General features: G+C 38.9%; 1 protein-coding gene across 1 annotated transcript in view; it reads right to left on the bottom strand.

Annotated features, from left to right (window-relative positions):
• Window positions 1–25,236, bottom strand: part of COG3 (component of oligomeric golgi complex 3) — a 70,167-nt gene that overhangs the window by 7,106 nt on the left and 37,825 nt on the right. Inside the window, exons 15-20 of the mRNA XM_003270050.3 lie at window positions 20,151–20,275; window positions 17,844–17,933; window positions 13,598–13,718; window positions 11,014–11,102; window positions 10,769–10,903; window positions 4,429–4,504 (exon numbers count right to left, since the gene is read on the bottom strand). Of these exons, the coding sequence (XP_003270098.1) occupies window positions 4,429–4,504; window positions 10,769–10,903; window positions 11,014–11,102; window positions 13,598–13,718; window positions 17,844–17,933; window positions 20,151–20,275 (636 nt within the window). The remainder of the gene's footprint in view (window positions 1–4,428; window positions 4,505–10,768; window positions 10,904–11,013; window positions 11,103–13,597; window positions 13,719–17,843; window positions 17,934–20,150; window positions 20,276–25,236) is intronic.

Raw genomic sequence — 25,236 nt, 5'->3', positions numbered from 1 at the left:
ATTTGGAGGTAAGAGATTAAAGTTAAAAAAAAAAAAAGTCATTTTCAGAGAGACAGTAGTAAGAATTACTTCATAATGAATGAGTTTGTTCATTTGCAGAAATGACTCACAGTAAGAGATGCTTAGATCATTCAGAAAATATCCACATATATTTAAGGGGAATTAAATATCTATTTGTTATATTCCTATACTGTATTATCAGAAAGGGAACAGAATCCCAAAAAGTTATAACAAAAATAACTATGAAACCCAAGTGTCATGTCTGAAGGAGTTACATAGAAAAGGAGAGTAGTAATCTGTATGAAGTCTTTAAAAGAAGTTATCTAGAAAACTACAAAGAAAAAAGACTACTAATCATTTCAAAGATGCTCAGCCTCACTCATAATTAAATAAATGTAAATTAAAGCAGTGAGATATTTACAGATGATTAGCAAAAATTACTAAGATTGTGATATCCATGTTTGTCGAGGGTATAGAGAAACAGGCATCTTTGTGTACCGCTGATGGAAGTACAAGATGGTTCATGTCTTTGGAAAAATATTAGGCGGTATCTAGCAAAACTGAAAATGCAGATACTTTTTCCTTTAGCATTTCCACTGCTAGAAATTTACTCGCAGATATACTAAAAAAAATACCAAGATATGGGTATACAGAGATGTTAAGAGTATAGGGAAAAACAAAAACTGCAAGTAATTTAGGTTTCCATTACAAAAATTACAAAAGAAATCATGCTATAGTGATGTATTCGATGCATCCAATAAATAGAATGGATCAAGCTGGATATGCTATACAGAAAGGCCTCTAAGATACATAAGAAGTGAAATAGCAAGGGGTATAGTACAATCTCATTTGGATAATATTTTTAAAGTCCACATATGCTAGTAAACATGTAAACAATTTTGGGAAGGAAACTTTAATAGTAGTTGCCTCTGAGAGAAGGACTAGTTTGGAGGTAGAAAATATAATTACTTTTCGTTTTATAGCTTTTCATAGTTCAAATAATATACCATGTAAAAAAAATGTTTTAATTGAGGAGGGTTGCAGTAAAGCAGGGTAAGAAAGTACCAATGCTCTTGCTACTGGAAAGGGGTCCTGATCCAGACCCCAAGAGAGGGTTCTTGGATCTCATCCAAGAAAGAATTCAGGCGAGTCCACAGTATAAAGCAAAAGCAAGTTTGTTAAAAAAGTGAAGTGGTGAAAGAGTAGCTACTCCATAGACAGAGTAGGGTGTTCCCAAAAGTAAGAGGAGTAACCTGCCCACCCTAGGTACAATGCTTGTTTATATACAGGATAACAAAAAACATCATGGGGATATGTACTCTGCTACAAAGGTTTGTGATAAAGGGTTAATTTTTCTTACTTACTATATTTTGCAAGAATCAATGTTATTATCTTTAAAGCAAAATTAGGAATGCTTTTGTTCTCAAGATATCAGGATATCAGGACATTCCTGGGCCTGGGTGTGTTTAGTAAACGTTATTAATCTGTTTCCTTAAATGTAAACATCTAGAGGCTAGGAATACCTAACCTCCTGGTAATGCAGCCCAGCAAATCCCATCCCCATTTTTCCTAGCTCTCTCTCGAGATGGAGTTGCCCTTGTTCAAATGCCTCTGACACACTCAGGAAAAAAGAATAAATAATTCAGGAACTGCTTATTTTTCATTAATAGATGAAAGCTCCTTCAAGACCCTTACTTCCATGGGCTCTAGTTCTATCATTACTAACACACCTCAGGGATCACTAAATCAGTCTTCAGAGCCCTTGATAAGCAGAAAGTGGGTACACAGGCTGGTGACTAAAGTGTCCTCTAATTCCTAAAAAAGGTTTCTTCGTCAGAGTAAATGAACAAATGGGCATCCTAATTTATAACTCACTCTCCTGTGAGTTTGTTTGATCATGAAATGATCCCTGAGAACTTGACCAAGTCTGAATGAACCAGTAACCCTCAGTTTTTAGGGCAGAGGGGCCCAAGACAGTTCCTAGATTGTCCTCAATGCTCCCACCCCAAGGGGCCATAAATCTCTCTTTGGCATTCAAGTGTGGGCTTCAAGTACTACAGATTCATAAAAACCAACTCCATACCTCTGCTATGCCTAAATGGGATAGAAGATACAACTACAAAATAAACTGAACTGTCATTGCTGTATTCAATAAGATCTCCTCACTAAGAAAGAAGGAACTGGGTTAAATGACAAAGCAGCAAGTCCTACTTCAATCTGTCCTTTTGTCTACTCCTGCCAGTTTCCTTTTATCTACTCCTGCTTTACTATGACAATTCTAAATTCTAGTAATGCTTAAGAGCACAATACATCTCACACTTTGAATCCTATTAGGGTTCCACTTGAGAAAATGACAGTCCCTATTTTGAGAGAAAGGATCTTTCCAAAGGGGAAAGAGCAATACATTAATTATGCATCAAGAGACTGGGCTTAGCTGTACTGGTTTCTACCTTTAAATCTTAAGAAAGATTTATCATACCCAAGAGTTTCATTTACATAAATGTTCAAAATAAAAATCAGCTCCTATTTCTAACTAAGCCCTATAAGAGCAATTGGAACCTTGAGTCAAAGGCTCCAATTAATCCCCAAATCATCAGAATTCCTTCAAGAAGTATGCTGAGTTGTGAACTGAAAAGTTGTGAACTGAAAAGTCAAAGTCTTGACTGTGAGGAATCAGAAGAGGTGGTTAATATTATGCCTGACTATGATTAGAATTTCCAGTATTGTCGGTAAAAGAACCTGATTTTCTGTCTTCTGACAGAATGTACTACTGTATTAAGTGTGCTTTTATAGTAAGATGTCAAAGATTTCTATTTCACACACAACACAAACGTTTAAAATAATAAAGACAACGGAACGTTCCTTGTCTGCATCATGGTAAACGAAACACCTAAAGCATGTCACAAAGTTTATTTGCAATAAAACAAATGAACTCAAACCTATATTGACATCATCAAAGTTCACCTGAGGAACCTTTGAAATAAAATCCTATCTTCCAAGACAACTGACATTCTCTACATTTACAAATCTTCCTAAGTGATACATAGCTACTCTTCTAATTTCTCAGTTCAACTTCAAGTTAACCTAAGGCATTCATAATTAAAAATTTTGAGGCCAGGCATAGTGGCTCAGGCCTGTAATCCCAGTATTTTGGGAGGTTGAGGTGGGCGGATCACCTGAGGTCAGGAGTTTGAGATCAGCCTGGCCAACGTGGTAAAACCCCGATTCTGCTAAAAATACAAAAATTAGCTGGGCGTGGTGGCGGGCACCTATAATCTCAGCTACTTGGGAGGCTGAGACAAGAGAATTGGTTAAATCCAGGAGGTGGCTGCAGTGAGCCGAGATCATGCCACTGCACCCCAGCCTGGGCAACAAAGCAAGACTCCATCTCAAAAAAAAAAAAAAAAATTAACATTTTGGAGGCTTTGAATAGCTTCAGTCCTTTTTCCCAAAGAAAATGAATACCTAACAGATATAATGCTCTTTCAATATGGAAAACCAATCATATTAAAAAGTTGATTCCAGATTAGGTGCCTGTGCATAGCCAATTTTTCATGGATGCAAAGCCAGAATCATTTTTTGGATCTCTCTCACTAAGTGGAAAGCTGCCCTCCAACTTGGACACAGCTTACCCATAATTAAAACACTCATTCTTTCATCATTTTGCCCATTTTAGTTTCAAAGGCTCTCTATCACAATATTGGCCAGAGAATGGCCAGAAATATCAATTTAACAAAATGATTTATTCTGGTTTAATGGCAACTTGAAATGCCGCAAGATGTACCAAAAATAACTCACAAAGTTAGTCATGATTTTAAATGTCTAATGCTAAAGACCAAAAAAACAACCAAAACCCTCCAGCACAAAAAAATTTACATTTAAGAAAGAGTAAGATTGGGAACATCTCAAATACATCTGCCAATCAGACAATAGTATTGCCTGCCAACTCCCAACTGACGCCTCAATTTTTACAATTTTTTTTCCCAATACTCTAAAATGTCAACAGAGGATAGCTTGGACAAAATGTGGAACCAAATAGTGGCCCAACATTTCTTCATACACTTGAAAGTAGGTACACTCGCCATAATTTCTTCATATCAACCACAGTATTTTCATCAAAGCTTGAACACAATGAATAGTGGGTGTACAGAAATCAACAGACTCAAAGGGTTTCCATCTTAGCCATATTTTATTTTTAACTGGGTGATTTAAAAAAAAAAAATGCTTCCTTCCTTGGAATGCTTGCTGAAATGCAAGTAGTGCTAACCAATTAAGACCTGTCAGCTCCAAACTGAATCCTGCATTAACTCAGATTGCAGCACCCCAGAATGAATAGGAAACCAACTCCAAGCTGTCACAGTAAGGACTATATAAATGCAAATTAATAACATCCTAAAAAAGAAATCCAAAATGGTCAAATCAGAATACCTGGTTGTGCCCAAGGCTGCTGTGAGAGAGTATACTTGGGGCCTCCCTGACTGGCCATTGTTTTTAACGCTGAAACCTAATAGAGGAGACAAAAAGAAAAAAAGTTTCATTTCATCAATGACAAATTAAACTGGTCCTGCTCTCAAGGGTGGTACTGCTGTGAAGGGATACACAACACCATTTAAACCTATTAAAACACAATGATCATCAAATGTGCAGCCCTAACAAAAATGCATTATCTCATAATCCTTTATAAGTAATCAACATTTTTAGTAAAACTTCTTTTGTGATTTCAAGGCATATGGTCATCTTGCTAAAAATCATACCTAAGTCCTGAGGCATTCTATCTGAAATACTTCCCACTAGGAAGACAAAAATGAAGCCCTAGAGAAATGTCAACACAAAACAGGTGTCTCTTAAGGGGACTGTTACGTCAATATTAAATTATTTTTGTATGTAACTAGAAAAATGTCACCCTAGCTGGATAAAATCTCCTTTACATATGGAGGATCATTTTTCTTATATCACAGGCAGAGAGAATGTCATTAAAACAAACAAATAAGATTTTCAAATACCATCAAAAAGTCACATATGACCGACCAATCAGTACTAAAGATAGACCTGAATGACCGTCTTCCAGTCATCTCTTTTCATTCCTTAGCAGCAGTATAGAGAAGTGGATCCAAAAAAGGGCATTTAGCTGCTTGAACAAGACTGTTTCTAAGACAGTAGCTGTGGTGGAGCTATAGGGTAGCTGGGGAGGGTAAGAGAGAGAAACTGCATAAAACATGTTTTAAAATAGACAGTCATGTGCCAAAGGTGCAGTCCATGGCTTTGGCCTCACGGGAAAGTCTCATTAGAAAAACCTGAGCACCAGCTCTAGATTTCTCATACAAAAGGTCATACAAACATTTAGGCAGACACAGGGTATAATGGGCAGACACAGGGTATAATGTTGACTTGGATCTCTTCAGCCTCCCCTTTATTTCTAGTTTCTATTTATCCTCCTGGACCACTCTAGGCCTTTGCTCATACTGCCTACCTGTATAAAATCACCTCTTTCCTTCTCTCACTCCATCCCTCTTTGTATCTTTATTTTTTGAGATGCACTTTAAAAAATGAATCATATATATTATAGATACTAGACACTGCTAAAAGAAAAATACATTCACACTTTAGTGTATGTTATCCAAAATATTTTCCATTGTAAAAATATAAATATACTAATGTGTATACATTTACAAATCTGGGAACAGTGTTCTGTGAACTTTTTTCCCCACTAAATCTACATTCTGGTCATTTTCCCACATCCAACAGTTTTGTTGTAATAGTAATGGCTGCCTACTGTTGCACTGATTGCTCCAGAATTTAACCAATTTCATAACATATATTTAGGTTTCGCACAAGTATTTTTATGTTAAAAACAAATATAAACTAGTATATTCATCTCTATTTACTATCCAGATAGTTTACTTATCTTTAAGTCAAACCTCAAAGAGCATTTGCTTCAAAAGTTTTCCCCAATCAGCCTCATTTTTTTAAGGCTAGTCAAATGAAGCCCCATCTTTTTAAAAATTCCTACACAATGAACAAAGACCCATCATCTCACAATAACATTGCTGTATACAGTTTCATGTTTACCTATTTTTCTGTCTTAACTTCCCTTTAGGTTATACCTCGAGAGCAGGAATTAAATTTACAGATCAAACTCCATTACATGCACTAGATCAAGAAAAAAAATTTAAGTTATAGTGTTACTGAGGAAATTAACAACACTTCAGAGGGAATATTAAGAATAAACTTGTAATAATCAAATCGCTTGAAAGAAAATGAATATTTTCTACATATAAGTCTGAGTTTTTAGCATAAACTGGTCCCATCAGAAAAACAAAACAAAACAAAAAAAAAACACTTTTCAGCTTAGCTACAAAACCTGGAATTATACTTCCTTTAAAATGTCTTAATTTAGACTTTGTGCTAAAGCAAAATCTTCACCTCAAATTTGTTAAACTGTACTACAAAATAACATTCCTGCAGCAAGCACTTTACAGATACACATATGATCTTGTTTTGTCTCCTGATAACCTTAAGTCAGAAGGTGGCAGACACAGCTGCGGGATCTAGGGCTCAGCTGCCTTGACACAAAGTTCTTGCTTTCTACTATAACCACTACCATCCCAAGTCCTACTTAAGAGTTTGTTTCAAGCAACATTTAGTACAATGGAATTCTAGAACAATAAAAAAGTATCAACAGTTTTTGAAGTTTGGTAGAAAATAATCTAAGCCAAATGTTTTCACATGAGCCTCTACTCCTAAGCCTTAGAATAGTATTACATTCCCTCAGGGCAAATACTTAGAGAAGAGGTTATTTTTCCAGGGGCAGGAAATGAGGCAACAGAGCATATATGCTCTTCTAGTACTTATTTTATTTTTTCTCAGGAAAGACCAATAATTATACCAAAAATCAGGTATTAGAAACCAGACAGGTGAAGATGTTGTAGAAATGTTTATCTCATGAATACTCAACCCGTTTCTCAACCTGTCAAATAAAGATGCTTCTCTTACTCCAGGTTCCAGGGATGTAGGAAGAATTAATGCATACAAACTGTTTCAACAAGGAGCACAGAGGAAGAAGCTACATAAACAACAAGGCCAATTTACAGTAGATGAAAGGGATCCAAATCAGACCCCAACTCTTTAAGCTCAAAAACAAGTCTTCTGACAACCTAAAAATATCCTCTACATGGTAATACATCTATATTGTTAAAAATCAGTCCAAACTTAGAAACAAGCTGAGGACATTTTGTTGATGAGGCTTACATCCAAATGATAAATACCGAGACCTACAAACACACATCCAAATGAGATGAAAGACTGTTTCCCATCTGTACCTATGGGTGTTGATTTTCCTGCAATCGTTTATCAAGGGACAAGCATTATAAAATGCTAACTAAGGCCAGGCACAGTGGCTCCTGCCTGTAATCTCAGCACTTTGGGTGGCCGAGGAGGGCAGATCCCTTGAGGCCAAGAGTTTGAGACCAGCCTGGTCAACATGGTGAAACCCCGTCTCTACAAAAAATACAAAAAAAATTAGCCAGGCGTGGTGGCACACACCTGTAATCTCAGCTACTCAGGAGGCAGAGGCAAAAGAATTGCTTGAACCCGGGAGGCAGAGGTTGCAGTGAGCCGAGATCGTGCCACTGCACTCCAGCCTGGGTAACAGAGCAAGACTGTCTCAAAAAAAAAAAAAAAAAAAAGCTAACTAAATAAAAGAGGCATGAGATTCTGCACTTGCAGGTAATTAACGCTGAGGTTTACCTTTAAAGAAAATCATTTTAGATGAGTTCATGTCCTTTGCAGGGACATGGATGAAACTGGAAACCATCATTCTCAGCAAACTATCACAAGGACAAAAAACCAAACACAGCATGTTCTCACTCACAGGTGGGAATTGAACAATGAGAACACATGGACACAGGAAGGGGAACATCACACACCAGGGACTGTTGTGGGGTCGGGGGAGGGGGGAGGGATAGCATTAGGAGATATACCTAATGCTAAATGACGAGTTAATGGGTGCAGCACACCAACATGGCACATGTACACATATGTAACAAGCCTGCATGTTGTGCACATGTACCCTAAAACTTAAAGTATAATAATAATATTTAAAAAAAGAAAAAGAAAATCATTTTAAAGTTTTCTATAAAGTCTTCCTCTTTCTCTGCTATTCAGAATGCTAGTAACAGTCACTAGGTAAAAAGTGAAAAATCTTTGGTCCATAAATTTTAAGATGCAGTGTCTGAAATGGTTGAGCATGTGTGTGTGTGTGTGTGTGTGTGTGTGCGCGCGTGCGCACGTATGTATCTTTGTCTCTGACTCACTCTACGCCACAGGATGAAAGGGAACTGATTCTGGAATATGACACCATAAAAGGGAAGCTCAGTCCTCCAGGCTGCAGTGTCCACTCAGTAGAAACTCAGTGAGCAGCAGTGAGGGCCCAGGGTTGACAGAGGAAAAGGGAGGCAACTACAAGTGGTCTGAGCAAGGGCAGCAGAGACTGATCACGTAGGATGAGACTGGCTTCTAATGGGGATGAGAGGCAAGGCCTTTCCCTTCCCAATCCCATTACGAAGGGAATATAAAAACAGGTCCATGAACATTTGTTCAGGGATCCCTGCTATACGCACGTAGCATGTCCATGGAGAACCATTACATAATTCAGACTTGGAATATTTTCTACATAAACCTCTATTTCCCTTTTCAAAAAAAAAAATGTTTTGAGACGGAGTCTTGCTATGTTGCCCAAGCTGGTCTCGAACTCCTGGGCTCAGCCATCCTCCCACCTCAGCCACCCAGAGTAGCTAAGACTATGGGCATGTGTGAATTTTTATTCTCTTGATTTCTAGAAAAACTGTGCTGTTCTAAAATAACCCTTTAATCCTACATTTCATTATAATCAACTTGCTTATTTCAGAAGATTCATTCTGCTGTTCTGTTATTGTACAATATTCATCTATAATACTTCCCACCAGTACTACTGTGGATGTTCTCCCAGAAATATACACTACAATCTACCAGCTTGTTTTTCACAAGGGTAGTTTCAGTAAAAACTGTAAGTTATCTGTAAATTACAAAGTACCAATACTCAAACCTTTTTAAAAAAATCAAAACCTAGGAGAAAGCATTTCTATCCCCCTCCTTTTTTATGGTTTTTGTGGTGGGAAAAAAAAATGCATATGCACACATGCCAAATTCTTGGAATAAAATCCACTTAACAAGCAATATATGCCAGTGATAAACAAAAGAGTACTTTAACATTTCTATGCATTTTTGGCCTTTCTAATTATTTTTTAAAACTCGTATTTTCTGTCTTTACCACAGGCTTCAGGCATATTAGCACTGATGGACCCAACAAGAAGTTTCTAATGAACAACTGCATAGCTGTCTCCTTGTTATTTCATACATATATCCTGTCTGCCCAGTTAAGATTAGTCAAATCTGAAAATAAGAGCCATCATATTTTTATTCTTTTTATGATGTCCTCTGATACAAGTCTGGGGTAAACAGTAGTGGCTTAATAAATAAAAATTTCAAGACTTTTTCTTTATTTCTTTCTCTGTTTTTTTATTTTATTTTTTTTTGAGACAGTCTCACTCTGTCACCCAGGCTGGAATGCGGTAGGATGATCTTGACTCACTGCACCCTTGACTTCTCAGCTCAAGCAATCTTCCCACCTCAGCCTCCCAAGTAGCTGGGACTATAGGCACATGCCACTACACATGGCTAATTTTGTTCATTTTTTGTAGCAACTAGGTCTCACTATGTTGCCCAGGACTGTTAACCAGTGTCAAACTCCAGGGGCTCGAGTGATCCTCCTGTTTCAGCCTCCCAAAGTGCTGGGATTATAGGTGTGAGCCAACACACCCAGCCTAATTTCAAGACTTCTTAAATATCTTTAAGTCCTTAGTGATGACGCTTAAATTTTGTTTAAATGATTAGGTTGAAACAAGAATGTCAAAATAGCCATGATCTGCTTTTCTCTTGGCTGGCATTCGCCAGTTAATGGATTTTAGCTTAGAAGACAGAGAGACAGAGAGAATATACTATCCACACATACAGTCAGTCCTCACTTAATATCAGCAATAGGTTCCTGAAAACTGTGACTTTAAGTGAAATGACGCACAGTATGTCCTCAAATAAAGTCGTTTCCTTCAACGGTTCAACATTGTTTCATTATACTGTTGATGAGGAAAAAAAAAATTGGTTTCATTTTATGTTGTTTCACTTAAAGTCAGTTTCCAGGAAGAGACCACCGATGTGAAGGAGGACTGACTGTACATTAAATCCATGTATCTGACAGTTAACAATGCTATGTTATAAAAGTCTTCAGTTCTCAATTATCCATGCAAAATGGAAGAGAAAAATGGCATGTAAAACAAAGAGGAAAACAAATCACCCATTTTAAGAATAGGAAACCCTGATTCCCAGGACTGTGGTTGCTGCCATGCAGGTCCAGGAGAAAGTGAGAGTCCCAGCCCACATGCAGATAACCTACAAGGCAGATAAACAGAACACAGCTAACCAGGGGTCAGCTATAACTAGCTTTATTTACAATATTTCGAGTCTTCCTCTTAAAAACAAAAACTGTGCAAGCATATCTAAAAGTCCATAAACCAAAAAGCTTCCATAATAGGAAACACAGTGATTTCCTAGACAGAATCATTAAGACTTGGGCTTAATATCTCCTTCTGCCAGAGTTTACACAAGAGAGTAATTCAAAAGGAAATCTAGGGAAGAATGCAAAATGACTTTACCAAATAGGCACCAAGGTCTATACCTTTGTCATGAACTCCTCCAGCTGTTCTATAAACAGCTTGGTCTGCTGCTGAATAAACTGCTCACAGGCCGATTTCAGATGACGGTCTACGTCTTTTTTAGAGTCAAGATAATGTTCTCTTATCTCAGGAGTACCCTTAAAAAGAAGATAACAATTTCCTCCTGTTTTTATGTGCCTAGAAATCACCAGACACGTAAAGAATGTCGTTTATCTCCCACCACCAATGAAACAAGACTCCTTCTCACCTCCAACAAGAACTCTATCAAGGCATTGTTGCTATTCAGCCTAAAAAATCTTGGAACAGTCATAGGGTTCAGGATTTTAAATGCTGCATCTGTGAAACAAAATTACTCATCCAGTGAACATGTAAAGTTTCAACAGCAAAGCCATGAGTAACATACACCAGTTCTCTACCACCACAAGGCAAAAAGCCAATTCACCTTCAGCAACTCACCTCCATGAAAGGCTGAGAGTGAGATGAGTACCAATGATGGCTACAGTACTCACAGAGTTATTTTCTAGAAGTTCAAATTGCAAAATGACTATTAATCTCAATTATTCACTTACCAAAAAAAAGAAAAATGATAAATGGTAATCGGCACCTTAAAATTTCACTGCTTTACTTTTAGGGTATTAAATAGGTTTTTAAAAAATACTCATATACTTACCCAGCTTCTTTGTTAAAATCCTGGCTGGCACAGAAATTTATTCATTTGAAGCAGAGTAATAAACTAATGTGTCAGCCAAGAAGAAAACACCAAAAGGACATATTTACCCCTTAACCTCCAGACTAACTAGAATTTATGTAAAGTATTAGCTGAGGTCTCATTGATGTTCAAATGCAATACGATATAATGTTAGTCTTGAGAGGTTAGAGGCGTAAAAGTAAAGATAGCAAGTATTATTAAGTGAGTAAGAAAAAAACATCTCTTTGCTTTGCCAGACTAGATAAAGCAAAGCATGAAATGCTTCTAAACCTGGTTTTGCAAGCACACACTACCATAATACTTACTGCATTGACCCTGGTAGTAATGAAGAAGACCCTCTCTCTATCAGTTCAGTATTCAGAGTAAAGCTTTAGTAAATAGTTGTGTCTGCTGTCTTTTCTATAAGACCCCTCAAAGATTCTGTCTGCACAGAATCAAATCATCATATGGTAGAGATACACAGGCTTTGTAATATTTGGAGGAAAACACACTTTCAACCAAATTTTGCCACAATCTCAAGATATTTCACTTTCTCTCACCTCAGTTGATCTACACTAGAACCAAGCAGCAACAAATTACAACTTAGAAAAAAATGAAAGAAAGTAAATCAACCCTGCTCTATCCCATCACTTAAAGTAAGAACTGTCAGAAGCTGGGAATTCTTCAAGGTGTGAGAACATCATTCCCACACCTCACACTGAAAGGAATGAATGAAATCAACCAGAATGGGTGGGAGATGGAAGCCTCTGATGAGAATAAGCTTTAAAAAAACTATGTGTTCTGTAAAGGCAAAAGCCAGGAAATCTGGCTCCTATTTAAAAACCCAAACCAAAACAAAAACACATGGTGTGCCACTTCCAAGATTAGAGAAAAAAAAAATAATAATTTAAAAATTTTAAAATCACAAAGTACATAACACACATGCTTTACAGAACCAAAACATATTCTCTATGGTGGACAAGAGAGAGCACTAGAGAACGAAAAAGAGCAAACTGTTTTAAGAGGGCTCATCATGAGGTTACACTGGCTCTTGGGTGAGTTAAATCAAATCCACTATCAGATAGGCACAGGAATTGGGGAACTAAAAACCTGCTATCCTTGAACATCCTATATTTGGGGTTCCTCTAAACTGTAACACATAGAAAATAATTTGAGTGACCGTTTTTTAATTGCCCCAAAACATTAGAGAGAAGTTAACTGATTACATAAATGAATGGCTTAAGGTATCAGAGCATAAATCTCTTAGAAATGTTTAAGATAAAGTTTACATAAATTTGTAAGTAATTAGGGGACATGAGGGATGTTTATGGTATATCCTTAACTGCTTAAGATCAATTATCTTAGAAATTAACTACTCTGATCTTTTAGAAATCATCTCCTACTAATTCAGAGACAAATCATTAGGATGGATGAATCATCTTTCTCAAGATGATTCAATGTCTACTACCAACTCAAAGATCCTATCTTACATGATTGCTGATTTAATACCACTGAAGTTTATTTAAGCACCTGAAATTTATAAAGATGTTAACATATATTTTCATTCCTTTTCGGTCTTAATGATCTTGATAACCTCGTGAAGGTATCATGACAAGTTCATTATGCTCATTTTACCTAAAAGGAAGGTGGCATGGGGAAGCTAAAACACCCACCCAAGATCACACAAGGGCCAGGAAATGATGGGACAGGTAAAACCCAATGCTTTCAAATTCTTAGATAAGTACTCTTCTCATTTTACCCAGCTGGCTTCCTGAATTTTCATAAACTGACGAACTCAACTCAGTGCTTAAAATCATCCCAACTAGTTGATATTACTTACTTAGGAAGCAGTTATTATACAGATTTTTCACTTTTTAACTGGTTGTAGGAATATGTGGCAGAGTCTAAATGAGTCTAATATTATAAACTGAAATGTCCAGATACAGTTCCCTTCATAAAGAAAATACAGCAAGTTAGAAGTCATTAGCATGGTGACAGCTCAGCTTAGTATGAACAAGTAACATATTCAGCAAGCAAAGCATGCAAAAAATTGCAGATGAACATAAAATAAACCTAAAACCTGTGCTGACACATCTGGACAGATCAAACACACCCAAGTGTGCCAGCCAGGACAGCAAAGTACCTCTAGTTTTCTTGAGGTCCAGGGAAATTTCCTTAATGGTGAATTCAGTGTGAAATGGAGCAATTTGTTCACGAAGTATCAAAAGGTGCTTAATTAAGAAAAGTTGTCCATCAATCTGAGTCTAAATTATAAGACAGAAAAATGGATATGATCACATATTAAATCAAAATAAAAGCATATAAAGCATACATTATTAATCAACATTAATCTACCTAGGTTTACAGCCTATGGTGTCAATTCTCTTTTGTTGTGCAATGAACTCTCCCCATGCTAGAATTAAGTTAAAAAATCTTGCTTCAAACTCTTATTTGCACTGTCACTTGCTCTACTTTAAAAATCCAAGAAAGACACAAGGCTGTAAAGCAACACATTTACAAAGAGAAGTCCAATCTACTTTCATCTGGTGCAGAGGTAGAAGAGATGATGCAGCCTAACAGTGGCCAAGAGCAGAGGAGGTAAAGAAAGGCTCAAAGAATAAGCACAATCCTGACCTGGCCTGGCATTCTAATTTCTCCTCAGGAACATGGCTTTCACTATTTGGTCAAAGTGGTTTCGATATCTAGAACATCAGACATACTTATATTTATACAAATGTAAAATGATTTGGGGTTGCCATTTTGGATCCTCCTGCCACCAACAGAGCTCTGACTACCCACATCCCTGAAGGTCCAGCATGTCCTTCTGCCCTCTCAGGACCATCCACGAAAGTCTTGTGATTCATGATCAGTTCTCAAACCTCTGACCCAATCCTCAAATACTGAATAATCATAGCTCTCATTTCAGAAAAGAGTTTGTATATTAATAAGAGCAAGGCTGTATTTGCTCCTTCTTCCTGTTACTCAAGGCAGAATCTTATTTTGAAAATACTGCTAATGAAACTTTTATATTACCTTAGGAAAAGATAAAGTTATCTTTCAGTAAGCAATATAAATTTTAAAGGTGTTATTAAATGAAGATTCCTTCCCAGTCTCGCTTACTCTCTCCACTGATTTTAATAAACATGATCAGTGACTTATGTCATGGAAAGTCACTCTGCATACGGGAACACAGAGCACCAGGTAAGTGGGAAATGCTACACATTTTAAATACTTGCTCTATTTTTAAAAGACCTAACAACTCTGATGCCAAAAATAGTATCATATAGATTTTATTACTTCACTAAAGCTATTGTAATCCAGCAAATAGTATCATGTTAATTTGTTGACAGGTGCTCAGTTTAAGTATGTAAGAACAATTTCTTGCCTTAAAAAACTCTTTAAGACATTAATCCATTTTCACTGATCACTTTTTAAGATAAAAGTACACAAGCTTGACCAGGCGCGGTGGCTCACGCCTGTGATCCCAGCACTTTGGGAGGCCGAGACAGTCAGATCATGAGGTAAGGAGATGGAGACCATCCTGGCTAACATGGTGAAACCCCGTCTCTACTAAAAATACAAAAATTAGCCGGGCATGGTGGCGGGCGCCTGTAGTCCCACCTATTAGGGAGGCTGAGGCAGAAGAATGGTGTGAACCCGGGAAGCGGAGCTTGCAGTGAGCCGAGATCGCACAACTGCACTCCAGACTGGGTGACAGAGCGAGACTCTGTCTCAAAAAAAAAAAAGTACACAAGCTCAACCATGAAAATAATAAGCTAGTGTCCATCAAATTGAGAGCTTCCCCATACATATTTAAACCTCTTATAATATGTAGGAAGCAGAATTAGATAAAAGAGGATGGCCTACAGATAATGAGGGCAAAAGACCGAACTATCAAAAGGCTTTTCATGCCTCCCTTAAGAGAAAGGACATGGCCAGGTGCAGTGGCTCACGCCTGTAATCCCAGCATTCTGGGAGGCCAAGGCAGGTGGATCACTTGAGGTCAAGCATTCAAGACCAGCCTGGCCAACATGGTGAAACCCTGTCTCTATTACAAATGCAAAAATTAGCCGGGCGTGGTGGCACACACCTGTAATCCCAGCTACTTGAGTGGCTAAGGAACAAGAATGGCTTCAACCCAGGAGGTGGAGGTTGCAGTGAGCTGAGATAGCGCCACTGCACTCCAGCCTGGGTGACAGAGTGAGACTCTGTCCCAAAAAAAAAAAAAAAAAAAAGGAGAGGACAGTGGTACAAGAGGACATAAGCCTACGAACTTTTTTAAAAATTAGGTCATATTTTTCCCTCCTGAGATCTGAGAAACATCGGATCACTGTAGAAAATAAAGAAATGTATAGGGAATGAGAGAAAAAATCATCCATAGTCACCTAAAAGCTTTCACTGTTACATATTTTCTTCAATGCATTTTATTACATAGTCATACCATATTATCTGATTTGCATCTTAAATATCTGTTCTTAATCTGTTTAAGTTAAATTTTACTGTTTCATTTTTAAAAATTTAATGACTGTGTAATATTGTTATATAAAACATGCCACAATTTACTTAACCATTTCCTTAACATTAGACATGTGTTTTCTAATTTCACCTATTATCAAAAATGTGTGGGCACAGACTTGGAAATACTTGTTAAAACTTAAATCTGCCTGTCTGTAACTTTATTTCTAGTCCCCATGTGAAAATTTCATTTCACCTCTCCATTTCATGAATGAGAAAAATATAGTGGTCACAAAGATACAGCTTTCCTAACAACAAGATCCCAAATTATTCTGTGGAGAGAGATATATATATAAAATGTATATATCACTTTTATATATATAATTTATACGTATATATTATATATATAATTTATACGTATATATTATATATAATTTATATGTATATATTATATATATAATTTACACGTATATATTATATATATAATTTACACGTATATATTATATATATAATTTACACGTATATATTATATATATAATTTACACGTATATATTATATATATAATTTATATGTATATATTATATATATAAAAGCCTTGAACTTAAAAGTCAAGTTTATAAATCCATATATCAAAAAAAGTTCACAGGATTTGAACACGCCAAGTGGGAAGAAAATTTTGGCTAGAAACAGCTCCCACAGCTCCTTCCCTATAGGTGACAGGTATTTTAAGAGGAGAGTTAAGCAAAGCAACACTTTTGAACATGCTCTACTTCCTGGGGAAAAAAAAAAAAATCTCAGGGTCTGTGGGAGAAGCACATGCCAGCAGCCTTCAGCCCTAGATTTTCTGGATTAAAAACTATAAACCGCTAAGTGCGGTGGCTAACACCTGTAATCCCAGCACTTTGGAAGGCTGAGTCAAGAGGACGATTTGAGCCCAGGAATTTGAGACCAGCCTGTGCAACATGGTGAGATCCTGTCTCTATAAAAAATAAAAAATTCAGCCAGGTGCCTGTAGTCCTGCTGCTCGGGAAGCTGAAGCAGGAGGATTGCTTCACCTCAGGAGGTTGAGGCTGCAGTGAACAGAGATCATACCACTGCACTCCAGCTTAGGTGACAGAGTAAGACCCTCTCTCAAAAAAAAAAAAAAAAAAAAAAAAAAAATAGGCCAGGCACAGTGGCTCATACCTGTAATTCCAGCACTCTGGGAGGCCGAGGTGGGCAGATCACTTGAGCCCAGGAGTTTGAGACTGGCCTGAGCAACATGACAAAATCCTGTCTCCACAAAAAATACAAAACTTAGCTGGGGCATGAAGGTAAATGCCTGTAGTCCCAGATTCTTGGGAGGCTGAGGTAGGAGGATGGATTGAGCTCAGGAGATCGAGGCTGCAGTGAGCTATGATCACACCACTGCACTTCAGCCAGGGAGACAAAGCAAGACCCTGTCTCAAAAACAAACAAAACTGTAAGCCATACAGTCATGGTGACTCCTTCTAGTCACACAACCCAGAGCCACAATTACCTGTTCTCAAAATTGACTGACTCATTTCCTCCATGTAAGAACATTCAACTATTTAAAACATTATCGTAGAGATGATTATAAATTGTGATGTTTCCTTGAAAATGCTTTCTTGGTATTCCAGGGAAATAGTACCATTTCCCCAGTGGCTAGGACTACAACAAGAAACCTTTACCCTACAGAATGTGTAACCTAAGTACCACTTTTGGTACTTTAGCAAAGTTGGACTCTCTTATATAGTACAGTCTTTATTTAGCACTATAATGAAATAACAGTTTCTCTCAAAGAGCCTCAAAATTCAATCATGTTAAACAAATCCTACTGCCAAAACAGCTTTAAACTTCTGTGCCTATAAGTAAATGCTATATTCCACAATATTTTACCAGGAAACAGGATTTCACCTAACACTTCATCAAACCTTGTTTTTGCTGATAGACTCTGACGCTCCAAGTAAGGACTGAATGCAGGCAGACAATGCTTCCTGTGATAATCCTTGGAACACTGCCCTCTGGTGGAATAAAAGAGAATAATCAGCCTGTGGCACTTGACAAGACAAAAAAAAAAGGAAAATCCTAGGCTGTAAGTGCAAATAACAATGCCTGCTTGACCTCATGGTTGGATTAATTTACTACTTGTATTATTCTTCCTGGTTTCCTATTCCCATGCAACCTTTCTAGACCAACACATAGATATGTAATATGCAGTCATCTCTGGAAACACTCATGTGACCCTTCAATAAATATTGATTAGCATGCTAGGCACTGTGCTAGATGCTAGAAATATAGGCAGGCATGGTTCTGACCTCATGGAGCCTTCGCTCCAACACGATCTTATGTGGGGCTGTTTTTTAAATCTCTAAAACCAACTTTAAAACAAACCTCAGTAAATTCACTTCTAAAAATACATCAGAATTGTATTTTAGGAAACCATGTACATGGCTCTTCATTACAGTATTATTTAGAACAGCCATAAACTGGAAATAACATAAATGTTCAAAGACAGGGGACTGACAAATAAAATACAACTAAATCTAAATTATAGAATACTGTTTATGAAATCAAAGAATGCTGAAAGAGGCGGTGAAATTCATAATGGAGTTTAAAAAAAAAAAACGGGTTACCAAATGGTATGGGCAGTATGATTCTTTTTTTTTTTTTTTTTTTGAGACGGAGTCTCGCTCTGTCACCCAGGCTGGAGTGCAGTGGCGCAATCTCGGCTCACTGCAAGCTCCGCCTCCCGGGTTCACACCATTCTCCTGCCTCAGCCTCTCCGAGTAGCTGGGACTACAGGCGCCCACCACCACACCCGGCTAATTTTTTTTGTATTTTTAGTAGAGACAGGGTTTCACCGTGGTCTTGATCTCCTGACCTTGTGATCCGCCCCCCTCGGCCTCCCAAAGTGCTGGGATTGATTCTTAATTTAATTCTGCCATTACTATCTTCCCAGAGGTGTGGCATGGTGGTTGGACCAGGACTCCTGTCAGTCCCCTTGCTTCCCTCCCAGCCTCCATTCTACATAAATATGAGCCTATTCATTATTAGGCCACTGTCCTGGGCCCTGGTCTCTGACTTGATGTTATTCTCTTTTTACATTGCTTCTCCCCATTCTGTGGTTTCCCAAAAGGCTATTACTATAGGAAGGAGAGATTGGAGCTGCCACCTGCTGGGTCACTAACCCTGCCTAAGAAAGCTTAAGATGAGCAGCTTAGACCAAGACCCTCGCCTTCCCCTGCTCAGCCTTAATGTATTTTACACTGGATTGTCTTTCCTCACCTTTGATCGGTAAGACTAAAAGTGTTAAGATTTGAATATAAGCTAGGTGAAAAAAGAATAAGCAAGCCTAAGGCATAAGACAAAACTGGCATAGTGACCTCCTCAGGCCTACCTACTATTTAGCTAAAATCGCTGTTAAGCACCCTAAGAGGATTTACTAGAGTCTGTGATGACAATGGGTTCTATGTGGAATATGCCTCCTGTGTATTTTCCCTGGGATCCTGACTCCACTGCAGGAAGTTGCTGAATCTTAGCCTAATATCATTATTCAATAAACCGAACGGACACCCTGGGGAGGAAGAGATCCAAACCTATCTCTGGAAGAGATCTCATCAGATGGGCAAAAAGGCTGAGACATCTAAGTCTGTAGAGGTGATCTGGGCCCATCCTTAAGAGTCCCAGAACTGGGCAAAAGGCACTTTTGGTAGCATTTCAAAATCTATGAGCACAAAGCCCAGCAATTATGCATTTTAAATTAAATATAGAGTAGTGTACACTCTACTGACCCAATGAAACAACTGTGCAGTCCTAGGACTCTGGTATAAAATACCTCTGTGGTGTAAGGGTAAATGCATACTCCTTTTGAACCATATCCTTAAGAAATAGTGGCATCCAGACAATTCATTACTTGACTGCTATATTTAATCATTGCTCTAAATGCAGTCAGGATCTTCTCCTCAGGAATGCACATATAAAACAGTCATGCAAAATTTGCCCACAATTATCCTCCCTTGAGGTGTCCATAGAATCCCCAAAGCCCATTACTGAATTATAAGTTTCTATAGAAAGTTCAGGTTAGAAATTCCTAAATTAGCTTGACCTCACGTTACTTCCATATCTAAAAATCATGATTTTAAGAATATCCAACAAAATACTTTATCAAGATCTTAAAATGTAAATTAAAAAATATTTCAAGTGAAAGAGCAAGCAATTCACAGTAAAGATACACGTACATCTATGCATCTGTATAATTTGGAGAGACAGACAAGAGTTCTTCGCACCGTAGGATACCACATTCCATGAAGATCTGCTGGAGAAATTGTGGTCTGTGGTCTAGGATTGAGGGATTCTGTTGAACCTAAAACCCAAGTGGAAAAGAAGACACATTTCACACATGTGGATGTTTGTCTTACAATAATTTACATGGCAACTATAAACTGCTTATTCTCATTAGCTATCAATAGCTAGAGGGCACCAATTTTTTCCCGCCTCAGTTTTCATCAAGAATACTCCAAGAAATCTAAATCAGTGACAGGCAAGATTTAACACAGTAAGTGAGAATACACATGAATATGGACATACATACATTCCAGCTTCATATATATATGCTCAACCCAAGTTGCTTTTCCCAAATTGTGATCAATAATCTTTATGGAACATAGGAAAAGCATAATCACATTATAGAATGCAGCCATTAAAAAGGAGGCAGATCAGCCGGGCACAGTGGCTCACGCCTGTAATCCCAGCACTTTGGGATGCCAAGGCAGGCAGATCATGAGGTCAGGAGTTCGAGACCATCCTGACCAATGTGGTGAAACCTCATCTCTACTAAAAATACAAAAATTAGTCGGGCATGGTGGCACGTGCCTGTAGTCCCAGCTACTCGGGAGGCTGAGGCAGAAGAATCGCTTGAACCTGGGAGCCAGAGGTTACAGTGAGCCAAGATCACGCCACTGCACTCCAGCCTGGGCAAGAGTGAGACTCCACCTCAAAGAAAAAAAAAGGAGGCAGATCTCTATGTAGTCATGAGGAAGAAAGCAGGTGGGAGCCTGTGGAGGTGGGGGAGTAACAAGAAAACAAAGCACTTCTAAAAAGGGGGATTAATCACAGCAGGTTCACCTGTCAGCCTGTCTTCCTCACTCTGAGTCAAACCACATACAGGCCTAGTTAGTACACCCAATTCCCAGGTGACCAGAGCGGGCTTCCCCCCAGCACTGGGAAGGTCAGAAAAGGCAGACTCTAGCGACTGTGAGGAAGAGCGGGTGGGGAGTGTGGTTGGGCAAAGACACCTCTGTAAGGGAGGCACAATCACTTCTCGGTCGAGGGACCAAATTTCAAATGAACCATGAAGAGTGGAGCTGGTATAATACTTTGAGACAAGAGGTGATATTGAAAGATGGACTACGCATTAGAGGACATTAGCAAACTCATTAAATTTTTAGTGCAATAATGGTTTATTGTTAAATAAAAGATGTCGTTATTTTTTGGAGATGCTGAAATACTCAAGGGTGAAGTGTCAATGATGTCAATAATTTAAAATGGTTCATAAAATATATACTTACACACACACACCCCAACACTGTATACAAATACACACATACACATATATGTGTATATGTGTGTGTATATATATGTGTGTGTGTGTGTGTATATATGTATATATATATAAATATATATAAAAAATAAAATGTTAAGTCTTGAATCCAAGTTGTGGGTATGGGTGCTCGTCATTCATCTTTCTTTCAACTTTTCTGTATATTTGGAATGTTTTCAATAATAAGAAAATAAAAGTAGATCTATGATACACTGGTAATAAGTTACAGAGCAAACATTAATTCCTTTTTATAAATGGCTATAGCAGCATATGCTTACAAGAAGGCCTGGAGGTTGTATAGCACAGATTTGAGGGGAATGGGATGAGGGAAATGTTGAAGCTTAGTGCTTTCTTTCCTTTTTTTTTTTTTTTGAGATGGACCTAGGCTCTGTCACCTAGGCTGGAGTGCAGCGGCACGATCTCGGCCCACTGCAACCTCCGTCTCTTGGGTTCAAGTGATTCTTCTGCCTCAGCCTCCTGAGTAGCTGGGACCACAGGCTCATGCCACCACACCCGGCTAATTTTTTGTATTTTTAGTAGAGGCAGGGTTTCACCATGTTGGTCAGGATGGTCTTGATCTCCTGACCTAGTGATCCCCCCACCTCAGCCTCCCAAAGTGCTGGGATCACAGGCATGAGCCACCACGCCCAGCCTTTTTTTTTTTCTTTTTTTCTGAGACAGAGTCTGGCTCTGTTGCCCAGGCTGGAGTACAGTGGCACATTCTCGGCTCACTGCAACCTCCACCTCTTGGGGTCAAGCAATTCTTGTGCCTCAGCCTCCCGAGTAGCTGGGATTACAGGAATGTGCCACCACACCCAGCTAATTTTTGTATTTTTAGTAGAGATGGGGTTTTGCCATGTTAGTCAGGCTGGTCTCAAACTCCTGACCGTGGGTGATCTGCCTGCCTCGGCCTCCCAAAGTGCTGGAATTACAGGTGTGAGCCACCGTGCCTGGCCAGTACTTTCACTTTACAATTCTGTAAGCTTTTTTTCCAAAAACAAGTACTACTTGTATAATTTTTTTTCTCTCTCTCTCACCACTCCTATTTAACTTGTATAATTTTTAAATTTCTTCCATAAGAGCTCACTTTAAACTAACATTTAATTTGTATTAAGTTTCTTAAAGAAAAAGAATAAACAAATTACATCAAAGAATATTTAGGAGATGAAATATTTATAGTTTTCCTTAGGAATATGGTATGTGCAAGATCCCTTCTTCAAAATAAAGTGCCAAAAGAATTCCCTCAAATAAAAGTTTAGTCAAACAAATGTGTTTAAGTACTTTAAAGCCAGAAGTCAGCTTGTGTTCATTTTTTTCCCTTTCCTATGTAACTAATACTAGTTCACCGGGGCAAACCATCAAAAGCCAAGTGCCCTCTGGATGCCTCTCCTGAGGAGCAGAGCAGGCCCCGGGACCAGGGCTTCTCCCACAGCCCTCCTGCATGTCTGCCTCCATCATCCTCCGTGGGCCTCACCTCCCCCTTACTTGCTCTACATACAAAACAAAGCTGTGCTTTTTGAAGGTACTGATAACTAGTCTCTACACAAGATGGGTCCCTCCACCAATCTGCCCTGACACCTCCTTCTATGCCATGAACTTCACATCATTTAAAGCCCTCCTTTCAGAGGCTTCTCATTCTCTCACTTCCAGCTTTAGAGGTGGGAACCAGGGAACCAGGAAACCAGGAAAAGTGATTATGACGTACTCTTTTTGGTTTTGCTCCACTTCCTACCTGACTCAGAGCCTTGCTTTCTACCCCAAGTTCTATCGCCATTGTGATAACACTGATAACTGCACAGATGACGAGCTGTTCATCCTTACCTTCTCAACTCCAAAGACTTTCTCTTCCATCCTCACACCCCTACCCCAGGGGCAGATTTTCTTAATACTTGCAGAATTACATTCTTACTACTTTCTACAGACTTCCTTCTTCCTCTCAACTATTCCACCTCTAAAGTTTTAAAACTTAGCATGCCACTTTATAACCACAATGTTCTTGAGATTTCGATCTTCTCACCTGTTTACGCAAACTACACTGCCAACCCCTCCTCCTCTGACATCAATCACACTCTCTCACTTGCCCACTTCTGACCTCGCTGGCTGTTCCTTCTTGGTGGGCTTAGTTTACTCCTCTATCTCCATTTGCTCCTTAACGTCAGCACTGGCTCAGTTTCTCTCCCAAGACGTCTGCTACAGTCACCCTACACTCTGTCCTAGGATGATCTTACACAAGCCCAAAGCATCAACTACACCTCATCCTTTATTTCTAAATCAGTCTTTCTCTCTACAGCTCTAGGGCAGTGCTGTTCAATAGAAATATAATGTAAATCATAAATGTGACACAGTAAAATGTCACATTTTAAAAAGTAAAAAAGTTAGCCAGGCATGATGGCATGAGCCTACAGTCCCAGCTACTTGGGGGGCTAAGGTGGGAGGTTGGCTTTAAGCCCAGGAGGCAGAGGTTGCAGTAAGCCAATATCACGCCACTGCACTCCAGCCTGCCCGACAGAACCAGACCCTGTCTCCAAAAAAAGAGTAAAAAGAGGCCAGGCACAGCGGCTCACGTCTGTAATTACAGCACTTTGGGAGGCCAAGGTAGGAGGACTGCTTGAGCCCAGGAGTTCAAGACCCATCCTGGGCAACATAGCAAGACTCCATGTCTATTAAAAAAAAAAAAAATGGCTGGGCATGGTGGCCCATGCCTATAATCCAGCACTTTGGGAGGCCAAAACAGGAGGATCGCTTGAGCACAGAAGTTCGAAACCAACGTGGGCAACACAGTGAGACCTCATCTCTTTGAAAGAAAAAAAAAAAGTAAAAAGAAAGCAGGATTGGCCAGGCACAGTGGCTCACGCCTGTAATCCCAGCACTTTAGGAGGCCAAGGCAGGCAGATCACCTGAGGTCAGGAGTTCGAGACCAGCCTGGCCAACATATAGCGAAACCCCATCTCTACTAAAAAATACAAAAATTAGCTGGGCATGCTGGTGCGCACTGTAGTCCCAGCTACTCGGGAGGCTGAGGCAGGAGAATTGCTTGAACCCGGGAGGCGGAGGTTGCAGTGAGCCAAGATTGCACCACTGCACTCCAGCCTGGGCAACAGGGTGAGACTCTGTCTCTCAAAAAAAAAAAAAGGAAGCCGGATTAATTTTAGTATATTTTATTCAATCCAATATGTCTAAAATATCATTTTAACATGTAATCAATATAAAAATTACTAATAAGATATTTTCCATTTTTTTTTATTTTTCTGAGATGGAGTCTCACTCTGTCACCAGGCTGCAGTACAGTGGCACAATCTCGGCTCATGGCAACCTCCACCTCCAGGGTTCAAGAGATTCTCCTGCCTCAGCTTCCCGAATAGCTGGGATTACAGGCGCATGCAGCCACGCCTGGCTAACTTCTGTATTTTTAGTAGAGACGGAGTTTCACCATGTTGGCCAGGCTGGTCTTGAACTCCTGACCTCAGGTGATCCGCCCGCCTCGGCCTCCCAAAGTGCTAGTATTACAGCTGTGACCCACTGCACCCAGCCTGTTTTCCATTCCTTATATCATACTAAGTCTTGGAAATCTGGTGTGAATCTTACACAATTATGGCACATTCAGACTAGCCACAATTACAGCACATTCAGACTAGCCACATTTCACATGCTCAATGGCAGTGGCTACCATATTGGACAGTACAGCTTCTAGAACCATATAATACAGACCCTCTCAGTTGTTCCAC

The sequence above is a fragment of the Nomascus leucogenys genome, chromosome 5, assembly GCF_006542625.1.
Source record: "Nomascus leucogenys isolate Asia chromosome 5, Asia_NLE_v1, whole genome shotgun sequence".
Classification (NCBI taxonomy): Eukaryota; Metazoa; Chordata; class Mammalia; order Primates; family Hylobatidae; genus Nomascus; species Nomascus leucogenys.
This window is presented reverse-complemented; position numbering and strand designations above follow the sequence as displayed.